Here is a 14,263-nt window from a genome sequence, read left to right as displayed (position 1 = left end):
CTTTGAATATTTGATTTCTCTTTTCCAGAAGTAAGCACGTTGAAGGATCTTTTTGGCCTTGCTAGCAATGGTATGTTTCCCTGTTTTGTTTGTTTCTAATGGTGTGCACCTGTTATATCACATAAGACATTTTTAATCTACGCACACACACATCACATTTCTAAAAAAAATAATATTCCTTGTCTACAGAACATGACGTGTCCATGGCAAAGTATAGCAGGTTACCGAAAAGGAAAGAAAATGAAAAGGTAATGAACATGAAAGGGAAAAGGAAAAGTTTTCATCAGCCGTTTTGTCTGCATCATTGTTCACTTATGAACTTTGGAGAGTTCCTCAGTTAAATTCACAGTAGCTCAAGAGTGCTTGTGATTTCGTTTCCGAGCAGACACAAAGCTTTTAAACATGAATTCAGCAAAGTTATACCTGTTTTCCCCAAGTTAGGCAAGTGATCAAGTATTGTGCTGAACTAGAGCCCTTCAGATGCAGGGGAGCTCTTGGGCAATCCAAATGACTATAAATAGATCTGTATAGGCCTACTGTTGTACAGCTGATGTGATGATGCTGTATCAATGGGTACAATTCATTGTGAACTGTCATGAAGCCTTGTGTCTGCTGTTTATAAAGCATTCCATTTACTCGCATTTACCTTCTTCCTAAATTTCTCTGTATGGATTGTCATTCCACTTACAGTACACGTAACTCTGTTGGTGGGATTGTTTTACATTTCTTCTTCTTTGCCCACTGGACCACTGTTCCCAAATATATCCCTGTATGCCAAAAAGAGTGTGATTGGCCCTATCCTAAGGGTGCATCAGTTCTACAAGATGGCCATTAAAGGAAATGCATTACAGAACGGAATGTGATACAGCATATTATGAATTATTCATCTCTGAATTCTGCACTTGCAGGCTTGTGTTGTGATCTCAGCTGCAAGTAGACTTCTTGCATTGAGATCAGATACAGAATTTTAGTTGTGGTACTTACATAGTTTGTAGTCACAGGGGCTCCCCAAATGCTTTAGTACCTTGCCAGAGAAGGGCTTGAAGTACTTGCTTTGGGTTTTGGATTTGCTTTCTTCGTTTCTCATCTTTCGCTTTAATGTGAAGAAGTTCTGTAATGAGAGTTGTTTTAAAGATAATTTGAAAATAATCAGTAAATGTAAATATATCCTTGTGCATAGTAACACCATGATCAATTTTATTCAGCTTAAGGCAGAAGTGGCAAAAGAAGTGGCAAATGCAAGAAGAAAGCAGCACCTTTCATCTCTGCAGTATTACTGTGCCCTGAATGCTCTGCAATACAGGAAGAGAGTGGCAATGATGGAACCCATGCTAGGATATACACGAGGACAGGTATGGACAGTAACACATCTATATCACTTAGACATGTCCCTGGGAAAAGGAAAACGTTGTAGCTCTGGATTATTATTTTTTTTTGAGAACTGACAAATGATAACAGGGAAAGGAAATACTTTTATTCAGCTTGCTTAGATTCTAACAACAGTTTTGTTAGAATCAGTTTTGTTAGAATAAATCAACTGTTAGTTGAGTAGTTTAGATGTAGTTGCGTAGTTTAGATATTCAGGAAAGACATCAATGAAAAAAAAATTCCAGTACATTTATATGCAAAATCAGCCTGGGGTTAATTTTTTCACAGCTAAGCTATCAGTGGAGCAGCATTTACTTCCACTGTTTACTCTGCACAAACTCTCTTATGTAGCAGTTCCCTTCCTGGCACATAGTGTTCAGCATACTGATGAGGAGTGTACACGATAGGGAACAGAGCATGCACTAGAGAACTGGAAGGGCAGAACAATGGAGTGGATTGAGCATAAGGCTGGCAAATCCTGTTTCTAATCTTTATTCTGCTAGCAATTTGATAGAGCATTTCTCAGGTCTGTAAAATGCAGTAGTAATACTGTTAATCTAACTCTCCAGAATGTCAGGAGGATCAGCAAACTAGTATTTTCACAGCACTTGATTCTCATTGCCACAGATTTTAAGGGCCTGTTGTGCTTTGACACTGATGAAAGAAAGTGTTGGGAAAATGAGAATTGGGCTGTGAAAACAGAAAATACGGATCTTTGTAGTGTGGATTGTCATCTCCATTGTCCTGTGTCTTTTGCAGATCATGGACCCCATATAGAACAGGTATTAAATGAGAATTTAGTCACTTTCCCCACCATGGGAGTTCACACTGCTTCTCTGCTGTTGTTATCCTAATGAAAGAGCTGTGTCAGTTTCCTTTACTGGAAGCCAAACAGAACTTTCTTTCCCTGTATTTTATCTGGCAAAACTGCCATATCTTAGTGCTTTATACAGGAAAGTCTTAGGTTGTCATGGGAATGACTGAGTAGCCAGAAGCCAGTTGATACTGATGCTTAAATACTGTTAATCTTCAGCGTAAGTATATATTTTCTGTATTAATTACTCAAAATGTGTCATGTTTCACATTTCTAATGAATGAGCAGGCCATAAGGAATTTTTGGACGCAGTGGCTAATAGCAGGTTTATTTGACTGAAAACTGACATCAATGTCTAAGCTAGGCATATCAGTCTATCATCAGTGGAATTTCGAGCTTTTCCCTCCTGAACTAGGCTTCTGAAGTAAATAGGTGAATCATTCTTTAAGAGAGCATGCTTCCTCTCCTTTGTTTGTAAAGGGAGTCTGTGGTCGTTAACATGGTTGCAGAAATCTGAATTAAAAGTAAGAGGAATCCCATGTCCCAGGGTTAGAGAAAAAGAGTGGAATCACAAGTAAAATGGGATGAAATAGCTAATAAATTGCTTAACAGCCAGGAATTTGCTTTTACGCTTCTTTCCAGAGTAGTTCACCATTTTTTGATTTATTATTTTAAAGCTAATTAATTGCACACATGCACTAGCGTGTCTGTGTTTCACACAGTTGCCAGTAGATCCTAATGATGACTGTGTACCCCACAGCAGGTAATCCAAGGTCAAGCCTGCACTGAGTGCTTTGCTGCTGTTGCGTGTCTGCTGAGCCATACCAGCTAAGTGAATTCGTCTTCTGTCACAAAATGCGCACTTTGGCCTTAGTAGCTTTTTTTAGTTCCTGCAGCAGAATAAAATCCATGGTAAATCTGTAGTTGATATAACTGATTGTGCTGGAGGCTTCTGCTAGCACAGCTATGCTTCATCTCTTTCCTGACTGATTTTGCTGTAGCAGTTCAAAAATTTCCAAATTGGAGTTGGTAGTCCAGGTTGGACTGCTAAATCTAATGGATGATTTGTGTCCCATTCCTTTTAATGTGGTGGCATTCCATGCATGCTCGTGGCATCACTAGACCCGATTCTGCACAGTGCTGTTATGGGAGAAGGCTACCTGTTCCCTTATTTCAGTCATTCAGCAAGTTCATTGGAACGTACCTGTCAGCAGCCAGTAGCTTCTGTGTGTGTGAAAAGGGTGTGTGAAAGGGTGGAAGACTGCAAAAATGAGAAACACAAAGAAAGGAAATGCAGCTGTTTTGACCATGTGATCGCCAGCCAGATGCATCAGTTGATAACGGAATTGCTGTTAACACAGTTCCCACAATCTGTTACTTGTCTGCCAAAAACAAGACAGCTTCCATTGTCCATCTTTTGGTATTTTTCAGATCAACTTTTTTAAGAAAGGAGCAGAAATGTTTTCCAAAAGAATGGACAGCTTTTTGTCATCTGTTTCAGACATGGTTCAAAGGTAATGCAATACTTTCCCTTTTGTCATTGGGCATGTTTTGTTAAAGCAGCAGGTGGAAAGGAGGTATGTTTATGCATGTAAAGGAAAATGCTGTCAGTGAACTGCAGAGAGTATTTTTACAGGATAGTCAAGAACTATATACTACAAAGTGTTCACATGCTTATATCCCTATGTCTCTTCTTGGACTCAAAAGCATGGAATTTGGGCTTGAAGTGCGTTAACAAAATTAATATAATAGAGGTAAACTGCATTCTGAATTAGAGGTATTTATACTTACTGGATCTTCTGTAATAATACTGTAACAATAATCCATTAACTTCTCAAGTAAGGATTTAGGTCCTGTAGTGTTTGATGTTGTAGCTACGTAAGGCAAACTCCTCCCCTAGAGAACATATTCATTGCATTCAGTATAGGCTGTATCAGTTTACTGAGTTCTGCCTGCTTTGGCTAACTAAGGCTTTATTTCATTAAACTGCCCCACTTCTGTATTCTTAATTTTGTGATTATTTTTTCTTATATACACACACAGTGACCCCCACACCCTGTCCTCTACTTGTCGTGAAGATTGGCATTTGCTTTATAATTAAGTCCCTGTAAATGTAAACTTTACATTTAAAATGTAATCAGAGAGAACATTAATAATTGATCTTAAATCAGCTGGAACACTAGACCGAGTCCTTCACTTTATTGCTTCATACCTTTCATATCAGACTGTAGCCAAATCATTACTTATTCTGACTGGTGGCATTTTAAATAAATTGTTAATTTGAGAACAGTGTTGTAATTAATTTCCCTGTATAGTAAGTTCTTTTACTAAATGATTCTTTACTTCCTGTACCTTACTTATTTATCTTTTCACACTCACTTCTGAAATAAATCCCCCTGCCGTCTACACAGCAGTTGTATAAACTGGAGGACAGATTTTTAACTCCCTTTGAAATAGTGCCCTTTACTTAATAAGCAGAGAGCATCTTGCTTGTGTCTTACAGGCACAGTGAGGATCCTGCCACTGGATCCTCACCATAGAATAACTCCTTGTTTTCCAAAGTCTGATGAATTTGAATTCCGGATAGTGCACAGTACTAAATGGAAGCAAAACCAGGATGCTTACTTGTTCTGCTGAGTCTGGTTTTTGTATTTTAGGTCTGTCACACAGCAGAGCTTGAAAGTACAAGTCAAATGTAATTAGTGCAGGAGTGTGATGGCTTTGGAAAAAAAACAAAAAGAGAAGCTTGCAAAAAGTTGAATGACACTGTGCAGCTTAGCAATTACTGACACAGGACACAGTTTCATGACTTAAGATTATACAGCCACTGAAAACCATGCTGCCCACTCCATTCCTCCTTTAGTGCTGGGGATCACAAGGCTTCAGTGAGTCAGATCTGCTTGCTAATCAAGCTAAAAGTGTTTTATTTATCAGATTTGTTTTCTTGGAATAATAAGCTGATGAGACCCATTGTGCACCTGCAGAATTTCAGCAGTGATGTAGTCTTGCATCTGTTTAAGTGGATTGTGACACTGAGTCTTCATATTTGGAAATATTTTCATTTATACAGTGAATATTGCTAACAGTGTGAAAACACATAAGACAGATCATGAAAATATTCTCAGTAACCAGTTGGTCTCATTGCCACAAATGCATATAACTTCAGAATTATCAGCTTTTCTCTGCTTTCTACTCTGGAGACAGGAGAAATAGCCTTAGGGAGTGGAATCCAATCTCAGGAACCATGAAGATGCAAGGGCAGTTTTGATGCAAGGAATTTGTGGTGCAACAACAATGACTGATTAAAAGATTCATTGAAGTAGCACTTATGTAAAAACTCACAGTACTGTTCCACTTTATTTCAAAATGAAATTTAAATAATTCTTACTCTGACATTTAATGATTATGTTGAAAGGCACTAGCTTGCAAAATACGGCTTAATTTAATTCAGATCTGATGGTATTACTCAGCCTTTATAACTCGGCCTCTCATATGACTTGGCTAGGTGGTAAGATGCACGCAGCTGGTCTCATTCTGGAAATTATATGGGAGCTTAGGAAGTCTCAACTTTCCAAAGATGTGGAAAAGCTGGAAGTAATATGAAACAGACTAGCAGCATGATGCAAGAGTCATTCTTCATCTGGCCAGCCAGATACTGCTTAGTGCTGACTTAAATGCGGCACTGTGTCTCTAGATTACTTCAGCAGTTACAGGAAAACACCAACTTCAACAAAAGACTGGGGAGGAGAAAAGGGAAGAATCATATGTATTTGTGTACTTGCCTTGTCCTTTTCCACAGGCTTTTTGCCACTGTGAAAGACAAGGTAGTGGACGACATGGATCTCTCGTCCTGCTGTTACAGCCTGGGTTATGTGCCCATGTTCTTCAAAAGGTTTAACCACTGGGGCAGGAAGTAGGGAGAAAATTGCTTATTCTATAGGCGCAGGTGTTAAGGACTTTCTAAGGTATGCATTGACAAGTACTCTTATGTTTCCACCCCATGAGTTTTCCTAGTAGCCTGGATACAGTTAATAACTCCTCAGGCCTGGAAAAGTTAATAAAGAAATCAAATATTTGCTGGTATTGTTTCTCTGAAAGTCAAAGAACAGCTGCTGCCGTGTGGACCTCGAGGGGTCATGTAGTCCACTCTCCTGCTGAGAGCAGGGTCAGTTCCAGCAGAGTGCTCAGCACTGTGGCCAGGCAAATTTTGAGCATCTCTGTCTCTCACACATGGCACACACAGCATCTGGTTACAGCTTGTGTCCAGTCCCTCATCCTTTCACTACACACCTCCAAGAAGGCTCAAGCTCCATCTGCTGTATACCCTCCAGTCAGGTGGTTAAGCACTAAGATCCCCTCCTTAGCCTTCATCCCACGAAGCTGAAAAGCAATTCTCGCAGCTTCTTCTCATGTCCCGTGTTCTGGCCCACTAGCCATCTTGGTAGCTCTTCCATTGACTTTGTTTCTGTCTTCCGTGTGCTGAGCACCAAAAGCGGACACAGTACTCCTGCTGGAATCTCACAAGTGCTGAACAGACGAGAATAATTACTTCCTCTGACCCGCTGGCTGTACTCTTGCTCCTGCAGGCCAGGATGTGACTGTCCTAATTCTGCCTCAAGGACATGGTGCTGGCTCAAGTTCAGCTTGTCCTCTAGGACCCCCAGGTCCTTTGCTGAAAGTTGCTTTCTGTCCAGATGCCTCCCGTCCTTTACAGTTGCAGGGAGTTGTTCCGTCCCAGGCAGGACTTTGGATTTGTCTTTGCTGAACTTCGTGAGGTTCCTGCCTGCCCGTTTCTGCAGCACGCCAGCGTCCCTGCGAACAGCAGCCCGCACTCTGCCCTATCTGCCAGTCAGCCTTTCCAGCTGGGTGTGCCTGTGGGTGGTGACGATGAACTGACTGATGAGGGACATCACTAATAGCTGGGTGCCAGTTGGCCTTTGTTTCACTGGTTACAACCCTTTGTGCTCAGTAGCCCAGACATGTTTTCTACCCATCTTGTAGTAGACTTCTCCAGTTTGTATTTCACCAGTTTGGCTATAAGCATACTATGGGAGACCATGTGATAGGGCTTGCTGAAGCCAAGTGAAACAGCATCCACTGCTCTTCTCCAGTCCACCAAGATAGTCATTGCATTGCAGAAGGTCATGATCAGGATCAGGATGGTCGGGCATGATTTAAATCTGTGCTGGCTGTTCCCAGTTGCCTTCTTGTCCTTTGTGTGTTTGGAAATGGCTGGAGAATTCACCCTGTAACTTTCCCAGGGACTGACATATGGCTGACTGGCTTTTAGTTCCCCAGATTATTTTTCTTACCTGTCTCAAAGGCAGGTGTGACACTTACCTTTTTTCAGTCATTAGGAACCTTCCCTGCTGCAGCGAACTGTTGAAGATTATCGATAGAGACCAGCCTTGCAGGAACATTGGCTAGCTCCCTCAGGACCTCAGTTCACAGAACGTGTAACCAGACCTCAGGTTCTCAGAAGGGCAAGTGCAAGCAGGTGGTCTAAAACCATCTTCTACTTCCTTGTCAACAGATGTGCCAAATAGTGCTTGCAGCTGACATGGAGATCTAAGCCCTTTTATGTATGGTGTATATCTATCTATCTATAGTATATATTTAATAGTGTTTTTTTAATTAATTACGACACATTTTCAAAATGGGAGGCTGTTTGTTGCTTTCTGATTATGCCCATTGCGTTGGTGTGTATTGATCACAAGAGTCTACAAATGAAACACTGATGTTGATGGAAACAAGGCAGGTTTATCAGTGGGCTTGTCAAGTGGTCAGTGGGAACCTTTGAAAATTATGTGGTTCCCAATGATTGTCTGACAGCAGAGCTGAAAAAAAAAGACGATATTTCACTGTCATATGATGACCGACTGTGGCCTCTCTGCTTGCTTGTTCTAGTGAAATAGCTGCTCTGTTTCCCCCATATGCCACATGTGTCTGTATATATATGTGTGATGCTTCTGCAACAAATTATCACTTACTTTCTGAGTTCAATTTTGCACTCAGATACCCCTTCACAGTTACCACTTTAAGCAAACTGGATTTTACAGGTATGTTCAAAAAGAGCTCAGTTTTGCCAGCCTGCACCAAGGATGTTTTCTGAATCACACCGAAGTGGAAGACAGTATTATAAAGGAACGTAAAGCTAAAATGGGACTTGAACAACAGATTTTGTTACTGTGTTGTTCTGAATTCATGGAAAACTTGCTGTTGAAAGTCCATGGCAGTGGTCTCCTGGCAGGAATTCCTACATGTTACAGTTGCAGCATTTAGAAAAAGTTTTGTGAAAGCCAAGATACAGTATAGTAAAGCCTACTTTGAGCTGTGTTGCTATCCTGGGGCAACAGCTGTATATGTTCAGCACTGTAAATTCATACAAACATTTCCCTCTCAACACTTAAGCATTTCTTGTGTGATCATTTTGGTTTTAAAAAACAAGCTTATAATTCTGATCTCTATATATTGTTTGAGGAAAAGATAACTGTTTAGTACAAATTGCAAGAAAAGAAAGCATAGCTACTGTATGAGACATACGGAGAATAATGTCTTCTAGCTGGGCTTGCAAAATAAAGGGCAAGGGGAAATCCTGGCTGCAATTTTGCTGCCCGCCTGCCAAAGGCAGAGTATGTGCATCTTGTCTCTTTAGGCTCAGGTGACATTTTCTGGGAGTATAGTTCCCTGTTGTATGCTTCTTCCTTCTATTCATTCCTAACTGCAGTGATTTATCTAGTCCTTAGAGAAAGCCTTGGACATGCAGTCTTACATGATATTTCCTGTAAAGTCCTAAAAATGAACTTCTGCCTTTGAATGACTCTCCAGTGTAATGTCAACTAGTATTTTTATTCATTCTGGCTTACAGGTGTTAGCTATATCCTGGTATAAATTGACTAATGGTGGCTTTGGGTTTATTCTTATATTGTTTGTTGTTTGGTTTTTTTTCCCAGCATACAGGGAGAGCTGGATGCTGAAGCTGAAAAAATGAGGGTATCCCAGCAGGACTTAATTGCAGTTAATGAATCTGTTTACATCCCAGATTCTGATGTAACTTCACCTGCTATCAATAGAAATCTCATCCAGAAGGCTGGCTACCTTAATCTTAGAAAGTAAGACTGTTGCTACCTACTGGTTTGTTTAGTTGCTGACTAGTTGCTACATGTTTTTTAGGTCGTAAAGACTCCTCAGTAAGGTGTTTGAGGCTCCTGAATGACTATGGTAGCTGTACTCCTCAGCTCCTAAGTGTCTTTGTCATCTTTGGAAATGTGTTTTAGAAGCTTAAACCAAATCAGAGGCATTTAAGACTATTTTCCTGAAAACAGAAGTTTACTTCTGATTGAATTCACTTACAGGGATGATTTCCTGTGTTCAAGTGGCTAAAGTTAGAAACTGATGGGGCTGGGTTCAGATTGTTCCCAGTTCTTAAGGCTAAAGAAAACATAGTGTTTACAAAAAGAAACAGCTATACTTTGTAGCTAGTACATGTTTTCATAAACAATCTCCTTTGTCCATAAAGCTTTTATTTGTGTAATGCAAACGCATAACTTTGAATGTATACTATACGTAGAGTTACTTCTGCAAATTTTCCAAGTAATACCTTCCATCAACCTCTGCAGGAGCTATGTACATTTGTGGCATATAGTAACCCTGTTTATGGGATTGATTAAATATCAGTTCGTTTCTATTTGACTAGTAATTCTTTTGTTGTTGTGAGTGGACATTTATTAATTTCTCAAGGCATGCATTCTCAGAGCTGGATTACAATGTAATAGGACTCCATAGCTAGGGAGGAGATGGACTCTGTGAGATACTACTTGCAGAAGATACTTTTTAAAATGATGATTCTTTGACTGAAATTGTTCATGCTGCTCTTCAGCTTGAAAATACCTTTTTTTTTTTTTTTTGGTCTAGCTTAATAGTATTTCATGTCAGTCACTCAATACCAATAATTTTCATTCCTTAACAAGGAGATACTGCAGCGAATGTTTTTAATTTGGGTTGTTTCAAAGCAGTTTAACTTTTCAGCTTTCTGTAAGGATTAGTCTCTGCTAGGAATAGGTGCTGCTTTTACTTCTTAACAGAGACTCATCATAAGAAAAAAAATTCTAGGGTCGGACGTAAGGTTTAGATTAGCATCAGAATATGTTTGCAGTTTCGTATGTTTGGAGTAATTTCTAAATAGTAATGAGTCTTTATCACTGCATCTTCTCCTTAGTAAAACAGGTCTGGTGACTACAACTTGGGAAAGACTGTATTTCTTCACTCAAGGTGGCAACTTGATGTGTCAGCCAAGGGGAGCAGTAGCTGGAGGATTGATTCAGGACCTGGACAACTGCTCTGTTATGGCTGTAGACTGTGAAGACAGAAGATACTGCTTTCAGATCACTACTCCTACAGGCAAAGCGTATGAGACAGGTTTTATTTGAGGACAGCCAGTCACACCTGCCCTTTCAGATGCTGTTTCATGTAAAACATGTTTGCTGTAATAGTAAGCCTTTCTGGGTTTCCAGAAGGGTGTTTCCAAATTAAAAGCACGTTCCTTCCCGTCCTCCCCCACGACTGCCTGAACGGCAGATGCGCTGTCCTTTAGCTGCAGCCTATTTGTGGGTTTTGTTCCTTTCATGGTTAATAGATACAAAGCTTGGTGATGTTATTGTAAGACCTGGAGTCAAACAGTCCTGGTGTCCGCTATTAGCACTGATACGCTGTTTATATTTCAGGGGTATAACCCTTCAAGCAGAAAGCAAGAAAGAATACGAGGAGGTAAAAATATTTTCTTAAAGTTGTTATTCTTGTATACAAGTGAACTTGAAGAGTTCAATTGCATTTTTACCTTCCAGTGGATATGTGCCATCAACAACATCTCCAGACAGATCTATCTCACTGACAATCCAGAGGTAGGAGCTTGTTTCTGTCTTTCAGTTCATTCCTTCCAACTTGCTATCACATTGTTCTTTATGTGGCAATGTAAAGTAAGTGTGTAGAAGAGCTGTTCTGTCTTGTTTTTGTAGGCAGCTGCAATCAAGTTAAATCAGACAGCCCTACAAGCAGTGACTCCCATTACCAGCTTTGGGAAAAAACACGAAGTTCATTACCCCAGGTAGCATTCTCACTTGCACGGGCTAGGGGCTGTGTGCTCAGTCCTGCTTTTTTTACAGGGCAGCAGTGACCAAGGGAGAAAGCCCTGTCAAGGCCCTGGCTTTACAGGCCTGTGTTCTCCAGCAAATTCCTCTACTTCTGGTGTTTCCTGTTGAAAGCTGTAAGAAACGCAAGTGTTGAGGGTAGTGCTTATTGCTCCACATCACAGCTTTGAAGCTTCTTGTGGTTGGTGTTGGGATTTCGCTGTTTCTTTGGGAACAAACACAATGCTTTATTTCCAAGTGCTTTGCTGTAAGGGAATGACTTGTAATGCAGATAATACAGCAGAGTCCCCAGTATACATAGAAGTGAGTATATTCTTGCATATTACCTCAAGCATTTCCTGTCAGTCTGTCACAGGAATATGCCTTACGCTGCTGTCAGAATAATTACTGTTGTTCTTTTGTGCTTGTTCAGGTCAATCAATAAAGCTCCCTCCTTCAAATATTTTTAATAGTGTTTTAGGATATGCTTATATGCAAAATAAGTGTTTTATGTATCATTTCTTTGTGTCCGCATGATCCTAGCATCTTGCTCAATGGGAACTCTTCAGACTTACACCATCATCGTTGGCTTTCAAGCCCAGTGCTGGACTGAAATCCTGCTTTAAGAAGCAGTGTGATAAATAAAATAGGGCAAGTCTGTGTCACACTGACTTCACCATGAAGGGACTTCTCTGCAAGTTTTGTCACAAAATTGTAAATTCATACTCAGACGTTTACTTGTATAAATTCAAGTTTTCCCAGATCTTTTGCCTGTCAGGCCAGTGCCTTTACTATGGTTTATGATTCCCTTTATTATGATTGCTTACAGATTCCAAAGATTCCATATAGCCATGGGGAATGCCAGTCTATTTCTTTCAACTTTTATTCACAGTACAACTGTTTCACTTTGATTACAGTTTTATAAATAGAGGAGTATTGCTGTCTATTTCACTGGGCAAAGGAAATACCTATTTCATTGACAACTAATCTCCAAAGTCACTTTTACATCTGTATGCAACCAGGAAATTTTCTAGAAGTAGAAGGATGCTGCTAGTAAACCCGGTGTACCATATGTAGCGATGGGTGTAGTTGTGACCTCTGTAGCTGCGGGAAACACAGAATTTCATTCTCTTTAAGAAAAGTGGCAGGAAGAAATCTGACCTGTGTAACACTTCTTTTTAACTATCACATTGTAACCTGCGGCCAAGTAAGATCTGAAAAAGATGTCAGGATTGCCATTTACACCCATAGGCACAAGTCAGGTCTCTGCTGTTTGCACTGATAATGCAGCTGTAAATGTGGCCATTAGAGAGAAGGGAGGCTAAGAGCAACCTGTGGCTGAAAGTCAGCCCCCCCACAGAGTTACCTGCCTTCACTTTTAATATACCAGCATTTACATTTTTCCAAAATAATTTTAGATACAAAAAAAATAAACCTGAGATTTTATTAGAGTTCTCAGTAATGGGTAAATAGGAAAATATTCCATATTTGTGTATAGTGGCTCAATCCTGCTTTGGATTTTTGAATAATCTTGTCTCCCACAGCAAAGATAGGATGTCATTGATTGATTGAAACATTCTTTTCCATTTTCACTTTAGCCAGAATGTGAAGAATACAGAAAACAATAAAGTAATTCCTAATGAATTGGCTGGCATTCAAGACTCCACACAACTCATTGCTCCTGGAACACCGATTCAATTTGATATCGTACTGCCTGCCACAGAATTCCTGGACCAGAACAGAGGTGGCAGGTACGGCCAGAGACAACAGTGATGGATTACTTTGAGTGATTTCAGGGGAGACAATTAGTACTGCAGCATGTGTGTGTGATGACCAGAATCGCTAATTAGTTTTTATTCTTATTTCATAGGCGTGCAAACCCGTTTGGGGAATCTGAAGACAGCAGCAGAGATGAGGAGGAAGGTCAGTGCTTCCTTTTTCCAGATAAAATTAGTCATGATTTTAGGCCTAATTCAGCTGGCAGCTATTCATTGTCTCTTCGTGAAAGCACCTGACACCATGGAGCAGCAGTAACAGATCCATGGTAGTGCTGAAGGTAGTTAGCTTTCAGAAGCCAGTCAGAAGCTAACTACGTGTGAAAACAAACACTTTTCTTTCTTGATGCTCCAAGCTGTAGTCCAGATTAGATTTATGTCAAATGTTTAAAGGCAGAAAGATTTGGTATGTTTGATTTTAGTCTTTCTTTTTTTTTTTTTTTTTATAAAGTATCTGTTGATTTCTTTAGAAAGGGTTTGATGGGACTATTATAATTCTGCTCAAGTTTGGTACTGCTTAGTAGCCTTTTCTTACCCATGTGCACTCTGAAATCCACAATCTAAATCTCACAGAGGCCCAGCACGTAGCTAGCTAGCAGCAGCAACATGTCTCTTTCAACAAAGGGAGAGTTTCTTACTGCTGCCCCCTTCCCCTCCTCCCAGTGACAAGCTAGTACAAGTCAGCAGTTCTGACCTTCCTCTACTGGCACATGCAGGGCTTAGACCCTGACTGTTCCCTCTTCCCCTGTGCCAGTTACAGCCGCTGCCTGGAACCTACAGCCCCTGTCAGGAAGCTGCTCACAGAACCAAAGCAAGACTGACCAGTTTGAACACTCTCACTTGCATGTGCTGTCCCATCGCGAGGTAGGATGGCTGCAAGCGGCCTGACAGCAGAGAGGCTGCGAGAAGCGGGCAGCTCCACGCTGGCGGCGGCAGCAGCAGCACCCTGCTGCACTGTGCAGCACGCAGAAGAGCGTACAGTGCTTAGGTGACCGCCCTGCGCCTCGTACTGCACAAGGGGACTGACGCTTAACCCTCTTTGTGGTGCCTGTGCAACGTAGACACAGCTGTTGTGGCCTTTGAACCGTCACATTCAGCAGGACTTACCCTGCTTCACCTTGCTTACCGCCAGCTGTACCGGGAGCGCGAACAAATGATGGCTTTGTCGCATAATGGCTACT

At 40.8% G+C, this 14,263-nt stretch overlaps 1 protein-coding gene across 1 annotated transcript in view; it reads left to right on the top strand.

Moving 5' to 3' along the window:
- APPL2 (adaptor protein, phosphotyrosine interacting with PH domain and leucine zipper 2) overlaps window positions 1-14,263 on the top strand; it is a 38,890-nt gene that overhangs the window by 20,081 nt on the left and 4,546 nt on the right. The window contains exons 6-16 of the mRNA XM_055710567.1: window positions 29-70; window positions 190-248; window positions 1,206-1,352; window positions 3,614-3,696; window positions 9,136-9,294; window positions 10,401-10,589; window positions 10,906-10,948; window positions 11,026-11,082; window positions 11,197-11,285; window positions 12,906-13,058; window positions 13,178-13,230. Of these exons, the coding sequence (XP_055566542.1) occupies window positions 29-70; window positions 190-248; window positions 1,206-1,352; window positions 3,614-3,696; window positions 9,136-9,294; window positions 10,401-10,589; window positions 10,906-10,948; window positions 11,026-11,082; window positions 11,197-11,285; window positions 12,906-13,058; window positions 13,178-13,230 (1,074 nt within the window). The remainder of the gene's footprint in view (window positions 1-28; window positions 71-189; window positions 249-1,205; window positions 1,353-3,613; window positions 3,697-9,135; window positions 9,295-10,400; window positions 10,590-10,905; window positions 10,949-11,025; window positions 11,083-11,196; window positions 11,286-12,905; window positions 13,059-13,177; window positions 13,231-14,263) is intronic.

The sequence above is a fragment of the Falco cherrug genome, chromosome 5, assembly GCF_023634085.1.
Source record: "Falco cherrug isolate bFalChe1 chromosome 5, bFalChe1.pri, whole genome shotgun sequence".
Lineage (NCBI taxonomy): Eukaryota > Metazoa > Chordata > Aves > Falconiformes > Falconidae > Falco > Falco cherrug.
This window is presented reverse-complemented; position numbering and strand designations above follow the sequence as displayed.